Genomic DNA, 18605 nt, shown 5'->3' on the forward strand with positions numbered 1-18605 from the left:
ATTTTACTGACGGCTGCATTTCCGGTAGCGACGGCGGGAGTAGGATCGCGGTTCGGCGTCTAGGCCTGTGCAGTCTAATCCAGCGGGAATCGGAGCCATCGGAACCGCCACCATGGTAAGGGGGCGCGGGCCGGCGGCGCGGGAGTCTCCGAGTCTGTTTTGGAGTGGGGACCGTGGCTGCTCCGGGAGAGGAAATAGTGGGTTGTGGCCGCTAATGGCGGTGAAGGCCGGAGCCGCGGCCGCTGGGACAGGGTACGGGAGACCTGGACCTCGCTGTTCGGTGTGGTGGCGAAGGAGAAGCTGAAACCCTGGAATGGAGGTTGGGGGAGAAGGTGCAACCATGTCTCCCGACACCGCTATGGCAACAGTGCCTGGGACTCGGTAGGCACTAAGTAAACTTTGCCGAATAAATGTGTGCCCGGAGTTTCGATACAGGCGCTAGGAGCCGGAGGAAAGCCAGGGAGAACCTCGAAAAAGGCTCAGGCTTGTTGAAGAGGGCGAAGGGCTGAGGTGGAGATGCAGAGGGGCACCTGGAGGAGGTTTGTGGCTCCAAACTGGAGTCTTCCCGCGAGTAGTGGATGAGAAGGAGGGAATGGGAGGGTGAATGAGATTGTTGGAGGAAGAATTCCAGTCTCATTTGTTCAGTATATATGTATTGAGTATGTCCGACTTTTCGGGTCCTGGGGTTACAGATTGAAATATTTCTTCACGTTTACTTAGGGGTACGGATAATAATCATAACGAAATGTAACTCAGCTTTAGGTAAAGTAACAGTCTAGGATAAGGGGAGGAGGGGCGGGATTAAGAATCTTTTTAGAGTGGATGATTCCTGTGCAGAGTCCTAAAAGATTTGTCAGGAATTTTTCCAACAGAAGGTGGGAGGGAATAGTATAGATTCAGAACTGCAAGAGCAAAGGCACGATGGAAAGTTACTGGAGGAACAACGGGAGGAAGACATAGACATGAGACTGGAGAAATTGGCAGCAGCCTGGTTACTAAATGCCTTCCATGATTTTCTTGTTGGTGGTAAACCATTGGAAGAATTTATGAGCAAAAGACCTGACCTTGCATTTAGAAAGATCACTCTAGCAGTTATGTACTGAGTGGGACAGGAAGCAGGGAAACTTGATGGGATCCTTTTTGGCGAATTGGTTAAATGAATAGTACTGAATTCAGGCTGACTGGGTTCCAACACAACTTCCCAGTTGTGAGCCAAGGCAAGTGACTTAATCTTTTCCAGCCTTGGTGGCTTTACCTGTAAAATAGAAATAATAGTGGGGACAGTTTTGAGGATTAAATGAGACATCAGAGGTACAGTCCTTAATCTCAGTATCTGTTTAACAGTGAACACCCAATAAGAAATAGCCATTACAAGACAAATGAATGTTGCTGTAAAAATTCAAATCCTTGTGGTTAGAACCAGATGAAAGGGAGACTGTAAACCGCATAAACAGGGGTCTGCAAGGTGGTAGACAATACCTTGTGGGGTCAAGTTTCTGAACCACACATTAGTAGTTTCAGGACTTTGTCCTTCTCTGAGCTCAAAGGGATGAACAGCAGCCACAATGTCCAGTACTTGGGACTTGCCCAGACCATTCAAGCTGATGGAAGGCTGAAACACTGATCAAATGCAGGTCATTTGTTTCTAGAGAGAAATGTAACTGCCAGGGGCACCTGACAGTTTGCACTGGGGTGTCAAGATAGTGTCTCTATTTTAACAAAGCTACATTAGAAGCCATATTAAAAGCAGAAATTTGTTGAGTTAATTTAGAAATAAATGTAGGAAGTTATATTCTTAAAAGGCCATTGTATACTCAAATAGTGCCTTGGCCACCAGAAAATTACCCTCTCCCAAAGGCAGTCTTGGGGGCACTAACAAATTCTTGATTTGGGGATTCCATGCCCCTTACCTCCCAGCTGATCAGTTTACTGGTAACATGCTTTTCTTTGATTGGATTTCGGCTGTGGTGCCAGTTCCAGCCCAGCTCTTCCTCTACTCTGCTTTAATGGGATATGGGTGCTTCAGGGCTGAAAACAAAGGATGATATGGAGAATTCAGGGGAGGGGCTGTGGGTGGCAGGCAGATCTGAGAATCTATTGAGAAAGATAGGTACATGGAGAAGAATGCCTGGCCCAAGTTTAGGAAGGACCAGGCATGAGCCTCTCCCCTCCTGATTTCTTCTTGTAGACTGTTGGCAAGAGCAGCAAGATGCTGCAGCACATTGACTACAGGATGAGGTGCATCCTGCAAGATGGCCGTATCTTCATTGGCACCTTCAAGGCTTTTGACAAGCATATGAACTTGATCCTCTGTGACTGCGATGAGTTCAGGAAGATCAAGTAAGGAGGGGGCTGTAAGGGGGGGTGGTTGAGGAAGAGGGGATTGGGTGGGTGGGCCAAGTGCCAGGTAGGGATATATTTGCTGGTTCCTCTCTGCCTACTCTGCTGTTTTTAGAGGGCAGATTTAAATGGGACATTGGACACTAAGATATCTCCTTCCTTAGCACCCAGCAAGCCTTGAGTTCTAGTTCCAGCAAAGTACAAGTTGTGAGGAGGGCTGCTAGGCTTTTTGTTTCTCTGACCTTGTGTACCCCTGTGTACTGGGGTAAAGGGCTCTCATGTTCTCCTTACAGGTGTGTAAGGGGGGAGAGCTTGATTTTCTGGCCTCATTGCCTATTTGTAAAGCTGTAGCCTAAAGGGCTCTCCCAATGCAGACTGGTCTGAAACTGCTTTAAGAAGCCTCTGACCCTCTTCAGGGTAAGTGCTCAGCTCCCCATGTGGGTTTGGGGCCAGTGATTTTTGTTGACGTTTTAGAAACAGTTGGAGATGTTTTCTCTACAGTTCCATCAGTTACTGGACTTAAGACTCAGTCACCTTAAGCTTCAGACTTATTAAAGGATTCATCCTATTTTACATGCAAGGCATCTAGAGGCCGAAAGAGATGATGTGACTCCTCTGGTCATTCAGCTTTCCTGTTGCATGCAGTGTCCAGATTATGTTGTCACTTGCCTGTGAATTCCCTTTGGAGCTGCTGTTTACTTTTGTGGCATGAGGCTAAGAAGTGCAGGACAAAAATTGATAGGGACTTTTGAAGTTTCAGGCACATGTTAGGGGGGAGCAGCAGATCTGTCTACAGCTACCCAAATAGTCTCCTGTTTTTTTCAAGTAAAATTAACTTTATTCTAATAATAGATATTTGCTAGAAAACATTTTTTAAAAATACAAGAAAGTATATGAGGAAAAACATAAATGTCCAGAAGGGCTTTTTTCCTATTAAGAAATGGCAAATACATGTTCATTAAAAATCAGGAAATATGGATAAGCCAAAGGAAAAAAATTGCACATCCAGAGAAAACAAAGGTAAATTTAATTTCTAATCATTTTTTATAATCATGGTGTTTTGTCTTGTATTATTTTTTCCTTAGTGCAGTTTTTAATCTCAGTTTACATTTATGTTCCGTGCATCCTTCTCTTTTTGTTTGGAATTTGCTGTTTTTGCTTGTGCGCTCGAGGAATAGATGTGTAATTTTTAGATAGTAAACTCTTCCTTTATGGGTTCTATTTTGATGTGAGACAGAATTATAGCCCCATGGGGTTAAATTAAATTGGTACTAAAAGTGTACCACATGGAAGTGGGTGGGGGGTGGGATTCACTTCACTTGGAATTCTTTAGGCTCCCTCCTGACATTGGTGAAGCGTTAAGCCAAAGGGAAGAAATAGGATAATAACAAAAAGGACTTCACTGAGGAAAGGTCTTCCCAGTTGCTATAGCATTTGAGCCAGGGTTGGGCTTTTTGACTCTTGTCACAAATCTTGGTGTGTGCATCCTTTCGCATGGTAGGAAACAAATAGCCACTTAGGGACTGTCTCATGGGAAAGCTTATGTGCCATTTGTTCAGAGGTGCAGTGTAGAGCAAATTTTGGAGAGCCCTAAGCACGTGAACCAGAACTTAACCCTCTCTATAATGCTTTTTTGTTTGTTTCTTCAAAACCTGTCTTTAGGCCAAAGAACTCAAAACAAGCAGAAAGGGAAGAGAAGCGTGTCCTTGGACTGGTGCTGCTGCGAGGGGAAAACCTGGTCTCAATGACAGTAGAGGGACCTCCTCCCAAAGATGTAAGTCAGTGTGGGCTGCCAGGGAAAGGCCAGGAAGCCCTGCGGGAGGAACTACCATGAACCATTCTCTGCTGGGCTCAGCATATCTTCACAGTCCCCATAGGCGCCCTCTGGTATAAAGGTTTTGCCCCCTTTTTGCAGATAAGAAATTACCTTGCAAGTAAGAATAGATACAGGAAATTAGAAATTAGGTATTGCTAACTTTAAAGCCTTCTTTATACCTGGCTTCTTCATAAGTTGATGTGCATAGTAAGTCAGAGAAGGTGCCTCACACCACCTGGGTCAGTTTTTAGCTGATGACAAAGTCTAGCTAGACCTTAAAAAAGTCAAATTCCAAACACAATGGAATTCATTTATATCTTGTTTTATACACTTATAGAATAATAGTTCATATTTATTGAGCATCAATGCAGAGCATTGCCAAGCACTTCCATTTTCTTCAATCTTTCTAACAGTTTTTTGAGATAAATTATTCCCACTATTTATAATTAAAACAAACAAGGATCTAGTAACTTGTCCAAGGTTTCACAGCTAGTAAGTGGTGAAGCTGGAATTTGATCCCAGGTACTCTTGGTTCCTAAACACCATGCTACACTGAGAAGTAGATCAGGACCTAGAGAATCTAGCCAAATTGCTCTCTTACTCACTTTAAAATATTGTTCATCTAAAAAATATTTCTTGGGAAACGGATGTGGCTCAAGTGATAGGGCCTTCACCTACCGTATGGGAGGACCCGGGTTCAATCCCTGGGGCCTCCTGGTGAAAAAGAAGAAGAGAAAACATGCCTGTCCAGCAAGCTGAGTGCCCATGCTGCAAGCCAGTGCCTGTGCAAGTGAGACACGCAGCAAGATGATGATGCAACAAAAGAGAGATGAAGGAGAGAGTCAAGGTGAAACGCAGTAGATACCAAGAACTGAGGTGGTACAGTTGACAGAACCTCTCTCCACATCAGAGGTCCCCAGGATCAAATCCCAGTGAATCCTAAAAGAAAAAGATGAGAAGACAAAAAGAGAACTAAATAAAGATGATCACACAGTGAATGGACACAGACAGCAAAAACAGCAGGGTGCAGGTTGGGGAGGGGAAGAAAAAGTAATTCTCACTAATTTTTTATTTTATTCACATATCTGCTTAATATATTCAGTGCATGTAATATATGTAATGTTTTGTTCTGCCTTTATTTAAATATTTTAAATATTTTCTAGTTGCTCTGTTACTTTTAAAAGTCATATTAATAACTTAAGGATACCTATAAAGTGACTACAGAGATGTTTATTGTAGCTATTTTATTTTCTATTACTCCTACATTGCAGCATTTTCCAGTTAACAGTGTCTGCAAGGGATGTTACCATGTTTTGGTTCCACGCACCTGTACATATTTATTTCCAGTAGTGTTGACTTCTTTCTTATAGCCCATTGAAAACCTTCATGAGCATGACCAGTTTTACCATAATAACCATCTTATTTGTGGATAAAGAAAGTAAGTCCCAGAGTCTTGAGATTACTTGCCCATGGTCACCCAGCAAGTGAGAAGCAGAGATGGGACTGGATCTTATGTCTGGTATCAGATGAAGTACCCTTACCTACTGCACCATTCTGAATGGAGCCCTGACCTTTTGCTGTAGGTTTCATTTTCATAGGAGTGCATAGAGGTGGCTGACTTGTGGCTTGTTTCTCTAGACTAAATCTTAGATTCTTCTACCCTATACATGAATGCACAACATTTTGGGTAGAAGAAGAATGGTGTTAGCTTATAAACATTACTTACCACTGTGTGCTCTTTTGAAACCTACAAATCTTAGGGCTCTCTTAGCAATGGAATTTCCAAAGGGTACTTAGATTCTTTAGGCCACTGAGCATCTTAGCATGCTTCTTTATTTTTCAGACTGGCATTGCCCGAGTGCCACTTGCTGGAGCTGCTGGAGGCCCAGGGATTGGTAGAGCAGCTGGCAGAGGTATTCCAGCTGGTGTTCCCATGCCCCAGGCTCCTGCAGGACTTGCAGGGCCAGTCCGTGGGGTTGGTGGGCCATCCCAACAGGTAAGGAGTTGAGGAAGGGCACTAGCTTCTAGTCGCTGAAATAGAGAATGACCAACTTATGATTGTTAGGCTGTCGTTGTCTTTCTCTGCTTTGTTTATGGCCCCATGATCAAGCAAAAATGGGAAAACTTGCTTTGTGAATTCTATTGATTATACAAAAGTAAAGAGATGCATAAAAAGTGCTTTAGCCATTGGTATTCGAGCAAAATGTTTCTGTAACAACCTTTGAAATACATTTTCAAAATGCCTGGTCAATCATATTTGAAAATGCAAGTGCCTTCTCTAAGTTGGATTGGGCATCCTTAACTCAGACCTAGAAGATGAAAATTGGGCATATAATCTTGGCTCTTCTCTGCCAGTGGTTTTGGATAGGAAGTTAGAAGCTGTGAAGTATAGCTTGCGAAGTTTGGTGTCTGCTCCTTTTATCAAATTGGGGAATTGGGGGAGTGGGGCGGGTCACTTTGCCGTTCTGCCTAACTCTCTGCCCTCCTGTGTCCTCTTAGGTAATGACCCCACAGGGAAGAGGCACTGTTGCAGCCGCCGCTGCTGCTGCCACAGCCAGTATTGCAGGAGCCCCAACCCAGTATCCACCTGGTCGTGGGGGTCCTCCCCCACCTATGGGCCGAGGAGCACCCCCTCCAGGTGAGCCCATAGGGAGACCAGTACTAGTTGATACAAGATGCCTAAGCTGGATTCATGATGAGATGTAACCTTGACTGAAACTGCTGATGAGTTTGTATAATTAAGCAGGATTACTCTGAGATTCAGCTGGGCTGGCTGACCATGGAACTAGCTGGACAGGAGCCAGTGGGAACCTCAGCTCTTTGGCTGTAGTCCCAGTTTGCTGGGAGGGTGGGATGGTCCATCTCTCTCCCAATTTGGTGGACAGCTTTTGTATGTTTCCTGCTTCCTTGAAAAAACGGAAGCTGAGCTACTTTTTTGGGACTTTTCTCTTGTAGGCATGATGGGCCCACCTCCTGGAATGAGGCCTCCCATGGGTCCCCCAATGGGGATTCCCCCTGGACGAGGAACTCCAATGGGCATGCCCCCTCCAGGGATGCGGCCCCCTCCCCCAGGCATGCGGGGTAAGTGACGTTTGCTTTCTTCCCTAGAGTCTTGTTGGTATGGGATTTGGGAGGTGAGATTGGATTTCAGCCGTATCTTCTGGGCTTTCCAGTCTTAAACCTAGGGAGATGACCTCTTGGAGTACAGTTCTGTCAAGAAAGGAAAGAGGGAGCAGGCATGTCTTAAATTGGTCTTAACCTGCCCTTTTACAACAGTTACAGTGACCCTGTACCCAGAGTACTTTCCAGTATATCCCATTTAGTGTCCTCAGGGCATCAGGATAGTACATTCTGAGGGTCCCCAAGAAAGGTCATAAAATTGTCTCATGGCCTTAGGTTTGATAGTGATTAAGAGTGGGCTCTGAGTATAAGTGTGTATATCTGCTTTTCTGTTTATTATATCATGTTTGAGAAATGCTGACATAGACCAACCCCTTCATTTTGTGGATGAGGAAACAGGCCCAGAGGGAGCCCATTGTCCTGACTCCCAGGCCAGTGTTCTTTCCACCAGGTCATAGTTCCTCCAAGATAACCCATGACCAAACTTGATGACCCCTGTGTGTCTAGTTTGGGGTTTATAAGCATAGGAACCCATCAGCCCCAGAGACTTCTCCATTTAGCATATACTTAATGTACATCCCTCTGATCACTTGATAACTGCAGGGTGTGGGAGGCTGGGGCAGGGCTGGGGATTCAAGTTCCAGATCAGGCACTGACTATACTTCTTACTCTTACTTCAGGCCTTCTTTGACCCTTGGCCACAGAGTTATGGAAGTAGCTCCACAGAGGCGTGGGCCCGATTCCCCAGGGCCAAGTTACCACAGACCTGTTTGTTTGTTATGCTGTTGTTCGTGGAGTCTCACCGGATTGTCTGGTTTCCCTTACAGGGCCCCCTCCCCCGGGAATGCGCCCACCAAGGCCCTAGACTCATCTTGGCCCTCCTCAGCTCCCTGCCTGTTTCCTGTAAGGCTGTACATAGTCCTTTTGTTTCCTTGTGGCCTGTGAAACTAGTTTATAATAAACTCAATATTATAAGTGCACCTAGGTGTGTCTGGTGACTTATTTTTAGAAAAATCATGGTTATGTTGAGTGCTTAGTATGATAGAAAGGATTGCCTTACAGGGGAGGAACACTGGTGTGGGGTGTTATTGATAAGGAGCACATGGTTGGAAGGGAGTTCTCCAGGGCATGTATATAGGGTACATAAAAATGTTTGGATCTTTTCAGTGTGGTTAAAAACGACAACTGAGGAAGTGCTGAGTTCCTAGCCAGGGGAGCTTTACACATTCCCCAGCAACAATCCCTCAAGTGCAATGGCAAAGACCGATAAAGACGGATGGTCCAACAATGAACCCTTGATACCGATGGCTATGATTATGAGCCTGTGTGCCTGAAATATGAACTAGGCCTAGAGCTGCAGGGTGCCTAAGAGTTACCTCCTGGGAGCCTCCATGTTGATAAAATGTGGCCACTCTCTTAAGCCAAACTCAGCATGTAAATGCATTAAGTTCCCCCCAGCATGGGACATGATTCCTAGGGATGAGCCTCCCTGGCACCAAGGGATTACTACCAAGCACCAGCTGATGATGTAACTAGAAAAAGACCTTGAATAAAAGGGTCTTTTATTCAAAAGACCAGCAAAATCTCTCAGCCTACATATAATATCAGGTGTTAAAAACTGCCTTTTGACTTTGGATAAAAGGGGGAAAATGGAAAGGACAGATGAGTTTATATGGCTATGAGTCTCCAAAAAGTCAGGAGGTCATCAGAGGGGTAACGCTTACACACACCTACCTCAGCAGGGTACCAGAGACAGCCAAAGTAGATACAAGCACAGGTACTGGTTCTGAGGGCAATAGAGACCCACAGGTTCTATGGTTATGGCAGATGACTCGAGTTCAGTCCCATGTCAGTTGGCCCTAACTTTGGGATTCATATTTCTGACTGTGATGGAGTTGGACTCAGATACGACCATTCTACACGTGCCTCTTCTGTTACTTTTACTGGACCTGTGGTTGGCATTGGGGTTGGTGTATATTCAGAGACCTGAATCTCGGGACTGTCCATGTGACAGCCAGGCCCTGAGCCTCAGCAGACTTACAACTCCTACCCTCTGGTTTATTGGACTTACCCTGGCCAGCTAACAGGAAGGTAAAGAAGATCAACCACCACATCAGGGAGCCAAGAGTGCCTCCAACTGCAAACAGGAAAATTGTGTCCATCATCCATGTGAAATCTAAGCCCCCTCTTGATACCATCCCAGGGTCCACAGGATGGAGGAATAGAGTATGGATTAGAGTGGACTTACTGTTGTTCTACTATGGAAATATTGCGATTAGTAATGGAAGAAATTGTAGCATTGATGTGGAGAAAGTGGCCATGGTAGCTGCTGAGGGTAGGGAAAGAAGAGATATGATGTGGGGGCATTTTCAGGACTTGGAGTTGTCCTGGGTGGTACTGCAGGGACAGATGCTGGACATTATATGTCCTGCCGTGGCCCACTGGGTGGACTGGGGGAGAGTGTAAACTACAATGAAAACCACTATTAATGTGGTGCAGCCGTGCTCCAAAATGTATTCACCAAATGCAATGGATGTGCCACGATGATGAAAGAGGTTGTTGATGTGGGAGGAGTGGGGTGAGAGGGTCGGGGGATACTTGGGGACCTCATATTTTTTTAATGTAACATTCTTTAAAAAATGAAAAAAAAAAAAATTACCTCCAAAAAAAAAGAGGAATGCCTTGGAACAATTAGCCCTAATCCTTTTAGCTGCTTCCTTTACAAAATATATTACCACATTTGTAGAGGTGCAATGCTGAAGTACACTGAGTTTCACCTATCAAACTGGCAAAGATGAAACAGCATGATGATACTTTGAATCAGTTGAAATAAACATACACTGTTAAGGGATGTGAAAAGAGATATCCCCTTTGGAAGGCAAGGTAATAATACCCATTAAAGTTAGCATACACATTTTGACCCAGCATTTTTACTTCAAGGAATTTATCTTAATCGTGGTCACAAAAGTAGAGGAATACTCAATGAATATGGCACATCCATACAATAACATTAGGCAGAATATTCCTTTTTTAAAAATATATTTTTAAGAAGCTTTAGATTACATAAATGTTACATCAAAAATATAGGGGGTTCCCATATACCCTATCCCCTTCCCCTCCCACACTTTCCCACATTAACATTTCTATTAGTGTGATATATTTGTTAAAATTGATGAACACATTGTACTAGCCAAGGACTATAGTTTATGTCTTGCCCTGCAAAATTATATAGGTTTTGACAATGAATAATGGCCGGTATCTGTTATTGGAATGTCATGCAGGACATGTTGCACCTATTCTTACCTCTCCCCTCTGCTAGCCACTGCCTTTATATCAATGATAAAAGTTCTTCCATTGCTAGAATAGTAAGTCTACTTTAGTCCATAGTTGCTTTCCACTCTTATGTTTGTTAATTCCCTCAATCTTGAGGATTTGGAGATGGTGATGCCCACCCTGCCTCCAATTGAGAGAAGGCTTAGATCCCATAGAGCAGATGGCTGGAACTGTACTGCTTGCAGTTGCAAATACTCTCTGCTTCCTGGGATGGACATTGTCCGTCATCCTTTTGTTTAGTTGTCCTGGGTGAGTCCAGTAAATTGGTGAGTAGGTGTTACAACTCTGCTGAGATTCAGGGCTCAACCAGCATATGAACAGACCAAAGATTTAAGTTCTGGGACATACACACACACACACATATATATATACACACACACACATATATATATATATATATATGTATATATATATATTTTGAATAGCACATTTATTTTTTAGCAATTTTTAAAAATTTTCTTTAAAAGATACATAGATCACAAAAAATGTTACAGTAAAAAATTTAAGAGGTTCCCATATATCCTCCTCCCTCCCACATCAACAGCTTCTTTCATCATTGTGCGCATTCATTGCATTTGGTGAATACATTTTGGAGCACTGCTACGTCGCATGCATTATAATTTACATTGTAGTTTACACTCTTCCCACAGTCCACTAAGTGAGTTATGGCAGGATATATAATGTCCAGCATCTGTCCCTGCAATATTCAGGACAACTCCAAGTCCCGAAAATGCCCCCATATCACACCTTCTCTCTCCCTGTCCCCAGCAACTCCTGTAGCCACTGTCTCCACATCAATGATAAATTTCTTCCATTGCTAGAGTCACAATAGTTCTATGGTAGAATACCAGTAAGTCCACTCTAATCCATATTTTATTCCTCCATTCTGCAGAGCCTGGGATGGTGATGTACACACCACTTCTAAATCGAGAGGGGGCTTAGATCTCACATGATTGATTGATGTGATTCTCCTGCTTGCATCTGTAGACACTCGGTTCCCTCGTGTGGTGGTTGACCATCCTCACCTCCCTGTTAGCTGGCCTGGGTGAGTCCAATGAACCAGAGAGTAGGTGTTGCTCTGGGACACATATTTAATAAGTATAGTGCTAATTATGGGTTCAAGTTAAAGGGGCAGAAGAGCCATGAATAGGGAAATTATATAAATGAGTCTAACTCTTACTTTGGGATGCATATATTCCAGTCAGACCCATTGACAGGGTGCTGAATTCCTGGGATTGTTTGCTCTGCCTATAGTTTCTAAATGTCTTTCGAGCCCTCAGGAGCCCCCTATTTGAGGCACTGTTTACTGTGGCAGTCAATGAAATCCTGCTGTACAGAATATTCTGCACGATTAGTGTGTGGTTTGCTGCCATTTATGTTTTTTTCCCCCATGGTTACTATACATAAATGTAGATTATGGGGTTTTTGTATGTATAAAATGTCAGCTTGAAAATAGCAATCTACAAGAGGAAAGTCACTTGTCAATTAAAATTGCTGGTTCTTTATAGAAAAACAAAAATCTCATCTAGATAGCTCCTTGAGCAGTACTGTAGATTATCACATTCATTTTTGTAGCTGATAAAGTAGGAACTGGATATTAAATTGTAATATTAATTGGTAGTGAAACCATTTTGTTAGCTCCCAGAGTCATGCATGTTCATAGAACCTAAACAAATGGGACTTCATGACTTCTTCCACCTAAAAGACTGTTCAGTTGATGAGATGGTCCATAGAGCCATGCTCTAGTGCTTAGCATTTCAGACTTCAAGGGTATAGGAGTAGGCAGAGTCACTTTAGTCTAATGAGAAGACAATCTAATTGTCTTAATGAAGGTTTAGATTAAAAGTTAGCAGTATATCACTGGAGTGTTAGGGAAGAATTTCTTAATGGAAATAGTTTACCAAGGCTAAAAAGCCTTGTGGGAAGGAAGTCCCAGCAAGGAAAAAGACTGAGGAAAGATGAAGTAGATGCCAGGCTTATTGGAGTAAGACTATCAGTGAGATGAACTTAGTGGCAGCTTTTGGCAAAAGCATCAGTGGTTGGCTCAAATAGTTTAACTACTCAGAGTAACAGAAACTGCAGAGTAAGTCTAAGCCAATCCTCTGGCTAGCCTCCCAATTACCTGACAAGTGTAACTGAAAATGGGTTTTGTACGTTAGTCTAAACTGGAAGGCAGGTACTCATTTTTATCACACAAATAAGCATTTCACAGAAAACACTAGCGCTATATTACCTAGTGTTTAGCAAAGTAAAAGCTTTGCATCATCAAAATTGTTCTTGAATATCCCTTAAAACCCTCTTGAAGGATGGTATTTATGGTTCCTTGTACAACCCACACAAAAAATTCTTAGGCACACTTATTTTTGAGAATCGCAGACTAAGAAAAAGAACAAAAGGAAGGTTGCTAACAGACATCTGGGCATTCCAGTCTTGAAGGTAGTTCTAAATCCCTCTTGAAGGGAGTTTGGGTGGAGAATCCTAATCTGCCTGTTGACTTTGTCCCATTCCAGTTTTCACATTAAGCCTTTATAACCTTAGTTCTGGTTAGTAAATTGGTTTTTGACTATGAAGACTCCATGAGATAACAGGGTAAAAGAATTGACTCACTGCAGGTTTGCTGCTGGATTTAAATCTAAATCCTGCTTTGGTCAGACCCACTTGCATGCTATTATATATTCTACTTGTTTCTCTTGAAAACATGTGATTATATGAACATGCTCATTAAAGAACTATAGAAAGAAATCTATCAGAGTCCCAAACACCCCAAACATTCAATACTAGTCTTTTGTCTATTTGTTGGATTTTGTAATCTTACTGTGATCTTACTTAATTTTCTATTTATTTTAATAGTAAAAACATACCCCTAATTTTGCAAACATCATAATGACTTACGTATGTCATTAAGTGAACATACCACCATTTATTTAACCAATCTCCAGTTGATGGACATTTAAATTAGTTATAGTTTGATTTGATGTGTTTGTGTTAGAGTGATGACCACATTTGTGTATAAAAATTATTCCATTTTAGTTAATTATAAATGGAATTTCTGAGTCAGAGGACATAAACAATTAACTTTATTACTGGAGTCAATTTATCCTGTAACAAATCAGACACAACTACACCTTTCACTCATCAAGAAGTAAAGTTTTCTAGTCTGACAGCTGAAAAATGATATATCATTGATACATCATTGTGTTCTTTGTATTTTGAAAGAGGGAAACTTTTTTAATGCTGTCTAGTTCCTCTTTGTGTATTGTCTTTTTTTTTTTTAACTTTTGTGATAAATATTTTTCAATGTTACCTAAGTCTTCATGACTACTGGATGTACAACTAGGGGGTATAATATAATGTGGACATTTCCCCTATTTTATGAATTGACAAGAATTTTCATTATTAAAAATCAGGCAGTGATGAATATTTTGTGAAGAAATATATTTTTCTTAGGATTTCTAAGTTTTCAGGAGCAACATTCATGAATCAAAGGTGGTAGGTGCTAGAAAGTACTGAGCCCAGGTGTATGCGAAATACAAGGAGGTGGGCACAATTTGATTGTGGAAAGGAATTTGATTTGAGGGACGGAAGGAAATATTTTCACTATGCCAAAAGAACCTTTTAAAAAATTGAATCATGTGAGTGTCTTTATGACTTTTAGCTGGCTTTCTACTAGTTTAAAAAATTAAGTACATTTTAAGAAATAATATGTAGTGTATGCACTTTTTAAAAAATCCACCAAGAGGCAGCATTGCTCCGTCAAGAGCTCAGGCTCACATGCATGGGTGCTGGGACTGTGAACTGCTTTTTGCTTCCTCATTTCCTATATTGTCTCAATTTTCTACAAAAATCTATGCTGAAATAAGATATACTTTAAGTAAAGAAGGAAGTGGCAAGCCCACCCCTCTTTAGCTGTGTGGCCATATCTCTGTATATGTGTATAAATCCTAAAAGTAAAGTACTGAGGAAGAGGGGACCTGCATCTAAAAATGCTGGTAGAGAGGAACAGATGTAGCTCAAGTGGTTGAGTACCTGTTTTCCATATACGAGGTCCCAGGTTCAATCCCTGGTACCTTCTTTTTTTTAAAAAAATGCTGGTTGTTTTAGTGGGTTTTGTTTTCTGTTTGTTTAATTTTTTATTCCTTTGGTTTTTTTTGGTATCTTTTGTATTAGCATTTTAATGTACCTCATTAATTGCATAACCAACACAGTGTGTGTTGTTAGATCTTGTTCAATCTTGTAGTTTTAAAAAATGCCTTGTTTTAATTTGTACATATTTAGTTATGAGGTTAATTATGTTTCATATATTTAAAAGCCACTTATATTTATCTATGAATTTGTTCCCTGCCTCTCATAAGGGCAGAGAATTTATCCATCTTGTTTCCCATGGTTCTGAGCTTTCAACACATATTGCTGAATGAACAAATGATAAAATAACTTCTGAGTCTATCTAGAAAATGTTCCCTCATCTACATAATATGGGATGTGTCTTATTGTGTCTTATAGTTACCTTATTGGGGAGTGGGAAGGGGACAGATTGACGTTTTCCCTCCTCACAAATTTATTTCAGCACTGCAGACTCCACACACAAGAGACTATGAAAAATTTATTACTGATTTAACCAGGTTTTGTTTTACTCTTCTTCTAGGTTCTTGAGGTGGGAGATTTGATAATTGATTTTTTTCTAATGTAAACATTTGATGCTATAAATTTCCCTTTCAGAACTGCTATAGCTGTGCTCACAAATTTTGCTTTTCATTTAATCCAGTTCAATGTATTGTTTGATTTCTCTTGAGAATCTTCTTTAACCCATGGATTATTTGGAAGTGTGTCATTTAATTTCCAGCTCTTGGAGATTTCCCTGTTATCTTTCTGTTATTGATTTCTGGTTTGAGTCCCATGTGGCTAGAGAGCACTTCATGTATGATTTCAGTTCCTTTAAATTTTTAAAATATTTTCTATTATTCTATTGCCAAGTTCACTAAAATTTTTCCCCTCTGTCCTTTCTATTCTGCTGTTAATCCCATTCATTGAGTTATAAAAATATCAGTCATTGTTTTTGGTATTCTAAAATTTCAATTTTTCTATATTTTCATTTGATTCAAGCATGTCTGTAATTGCTCACTGAGGTATTTTTGTGATAGTTGCTTTAAAAATCTTTGTTAAATAATTCTAACATCTTTGTCATCTCAGTGTTGGCATCTACTGATGGTCTTTTTCATTCCATTTGAAACTTTCCTTGTTCTTGGTAGGTATCATGATTTTTGACTGAAAAATTGATTTTTTAACTGTTATATCATGAGACTCTGGATCTTACTTAAAATTGTTTTAGTTGGCTTTCCAACTGTTGATGAACATGTGTGTTGTTTCTAATTTGACCTATTACAAATGGTATTGCTGTGAACAATCTTAGACATGTCTTTTGAAACCTTTCTTTAGTTTACAAATGGTTTAACATTGCTCAGTTATAGAGTTTGAGAATTTTTCATTTTGGTAAAGACAAACATTTTTCCCAAATATTTATTTGTTTGTTTGTTTGTTTACAAGGAGGTACCAGGGATTGAACCTAGGACCTTGTACACGGGAAGCAGGCACTCGACCACTGAGCTACATCTGCTCCCCTAAAGTAGTTTTATTTAGACTTCACCAGAAGTCTTTGAGCGTTCTTATTGCTCCAAATATTTGGTATTGTTTGGTCCTTTATACTTAGCTATTCTGGTGGGTTTCTTATTGTACTTTAATTTTGCATTTCATCCTTTTAAAGTACAATTCAGTGTTTTTTAGTTTATTCACAAACTTGTACAACTATCACCACTATTGAATTCCCAAACATTTTCATCATCCCCAAAAAACTGTGCCCTTTAGCAGTCACTCCCCATTTCCCCTCTCACTCTACACCTGGCAACTACTAATCTACTTTCTGTCCCTATATTTACTTATTCTGGACAGTTCCTACAAATGGAATCATACAAAATATGCTTTTTTGTGTCTGACTTCCTTCACTTGGCTTAATGTTTTTCAGGTTCTTCCTTATTGTAGCATATGAGTATTTCATCCTTTTTATGGCTGAAAATAATCCATTGTGTGGACATATAACATTTTTTTTATCTGTTCATGAACTGATGAACATGCATGTTGTTTCCACTTTTGGCTATTGTGAGTAGTACTTTTATGAACATTAATGTACAAGTTTTTCATGGCTATATGTTTTCATTCTTGAGTATATACCTAAGAGTGGAATTGCTAGGTCATACAGCAACTCTATATTTAATTTTGAGAAATTAAATTTCAAGATTATTTTCCAAAGTGAAATTACATTTCCATCAGCAATTTATGAAGGTTCCAATTTCTCCCCACCTCATTAACTTGGTATTGTTTGTTGCCATCTTGGCAGATGCGAATGGTATCTAGTTGTGGTTTTGTTTGCATTTCTCTAAGAACTAAAGATATTGACCACATTTTCATGTGCTTATTGACCATTCATATATCTTCTTTGGAGAAATGTCTTTTCAAGTCTGTTCTCCATTTTTAAATGGGGTTGTCTTCTTTTGTTGTTGAATTATAGGAGTCCTTTATATAATATAGATACTAAACTCTTATCAGATATGTGGTTTGCAACTATTTTCTACCATTCTCTCTTTTCACTTTCTTGATAATGTCCTTTGAACAAAGTTTTTGACTTTGATTAAGTCCAATTTATTTATTTTTTCTTTTATTGCTCATGCTTTTGGTGTCATATCTAGGAATTGTTTGAAGGTCCTTACTCTGTCATTTTTGGTGATGTCTTGGGAATGATGATTCCCAATCATTCCTCCTCCTTCCTGTCTCTAGGTCCCCAAGAAAGGATGCTGAAATGAGAATGCAAGTATATCACCACACCACCCCTTCATGTATCCAGATATCTCTGAGGCCATGGAAGTGCCTGGAGCTCAGTCCTTGTCTAGAACTAAAAGGCCCAAATCTCCCTGGGTCTGTACAGCTCATAAGCTTGAGTCATTTTCTGTGACACCTTGGCTGACAACTTCTCCAGAGGGAGGAGGTGTGAGGAAGGGCTGGTTTCTGGGCTAAGAGGCATCACATGATCTGGCCCTAGTATTGGCAAGGGCAGGCCAGGTCCTAGGACTTCGTCCAGTTCCTGGGACATTCAAGAATTGGAGGAGTTGTTGGGAGGATTTGTGTCCCCAATAGGTTTCACAGCTGATACCTTAAATTCCTCCATGATAGACACTTCTCTCATATGGATTAAGTATTGCCATCTCCAGGTTCATAATCTTCAAAGTCTGTTTAGCCCGGGCATGCACATACACACATAGATATGAGCTTGTTTTTGGTCATTCTAAATGCTTAGGATGTTATGCCCACCCAGCCTTAGTGACCAGGGGAACCACTCCCTTTCTCATTCCAGAGATACACTGGGGAAATGTTCCAGGCAAAGATAAAGAAAGGTACCCTTTGGTGGTTTTGCACATTGGCTCTAGAGCTATATTGCCTGAATTTACTACCTGCTCTACCATTACTAATTTATTAACCTCTGAGAAGATAGTCAAACATCTCAGAGACTTAGTTTCCTAATCCATAAATTAGGATAACAACACTATCTATCTACATGGCACATAATAAGCACTCATTGGGTACTATTATTGCTTTATCTTTACTGTTATTAGAGAATATTAACTCTCTGCCTCCCATGCCAAATTTTTATGCAAACCAACTTTACACATATCAGTAGCCAATGCTGACTTTCACTGCTTTCTAAGGTCCACTCAGTAGCTGACTTCAGTATCATGATTACCACTACCATCCCTCTGCCTTGTTTGCTTTCAATTTTCAATTTAAAAACGAGTCTTAGAAGGTCCTCTGTCTGATCAACAGTTAGGAAGTCGAGGACATTTCTGAGGTGCAGTCTTTTAGGCCTGCAGAAATTCCAAAGATGGCTTTAACTAGAAACTATTGGAATAGGTCAGGGTCAAAGGACTGGCCTCTGCATACCCCTTGCTGGCTG

At 40.9% G+C, this 18605-nt stretch overlaps 1 protein-coding gene across 2 annotated transcripts; it reads left to right on the plus strand.

The window, feature by feature from the left end:
- On the plus strand, positions 1 to 8256 carry SNRPB (small nuclear ribonucleoprotein polypeptides B and B1). 2 transcript variants are annotated; one of them, XM_058286814.2, is made up of 7 exons: positions 1 to 115; positions 2189 to 2340; positions 4003 to 4114; positions 6000 to 6152; positions 6656 to 6794; positions 7112 to 7237; positions 7957 to 8256. In XM_058286814.2, exons 1-7 carry the CDS (start codon positions 113 to 115, stop codon positions 7965 to 7967), a joined length of 696 nt encoding a protein of 231 aa, XP_058142797.1. In that variant the 5' UTR covers positions 1 to 112; the 3' UTR covers positions 7968 to 8256. The 2 variants fall into 2 exon arrangements, with proteins under 2 accessions (XP_058142797.1, XP_058142796.1); XM_058286813.2 differs by having other exon boundaries at positions 8104 to 8256.
- Positions 8257 to 18605: the final 10349 nt, after the last annotated feature.

This window comes from Dasypus novemcinctus, chromosome 24, assembly GCF_030445035.2.
Source record: "Dasypus novemcinctus isolate mDasNov1 chromosome 24, mDasNov1.1.hap2, whole genome shotgun sequence".
In the NCBI taxonomy this organism is placed as follows: Eukaryota; Metazoa; Chordata; class Mammalia; order Cingulata; family Dasypodidae; genus Dasypus; species Dasypus novemcinctus.

Excerpts from the sequence above, each read along its gene's own strand:
- SNRPB (XM_058286813.2), top strand. Across the intron at positions 4,115-5,999 it reads AGGGACCTCCTCCCAAAGAT|ACTGGCATTGCCCGAGTGCC; the intron begins GTAAGTCAGTGT and ends TTTATTTTTCAG. Across the intron at positions 6,795-7,111 it reads CCGAGGAGCACCCCCTCCAG|GCATGATGGGCCCACCTCCT; the intron begins GTGAGCCCATAG and ends TTTCTCTTGTAG.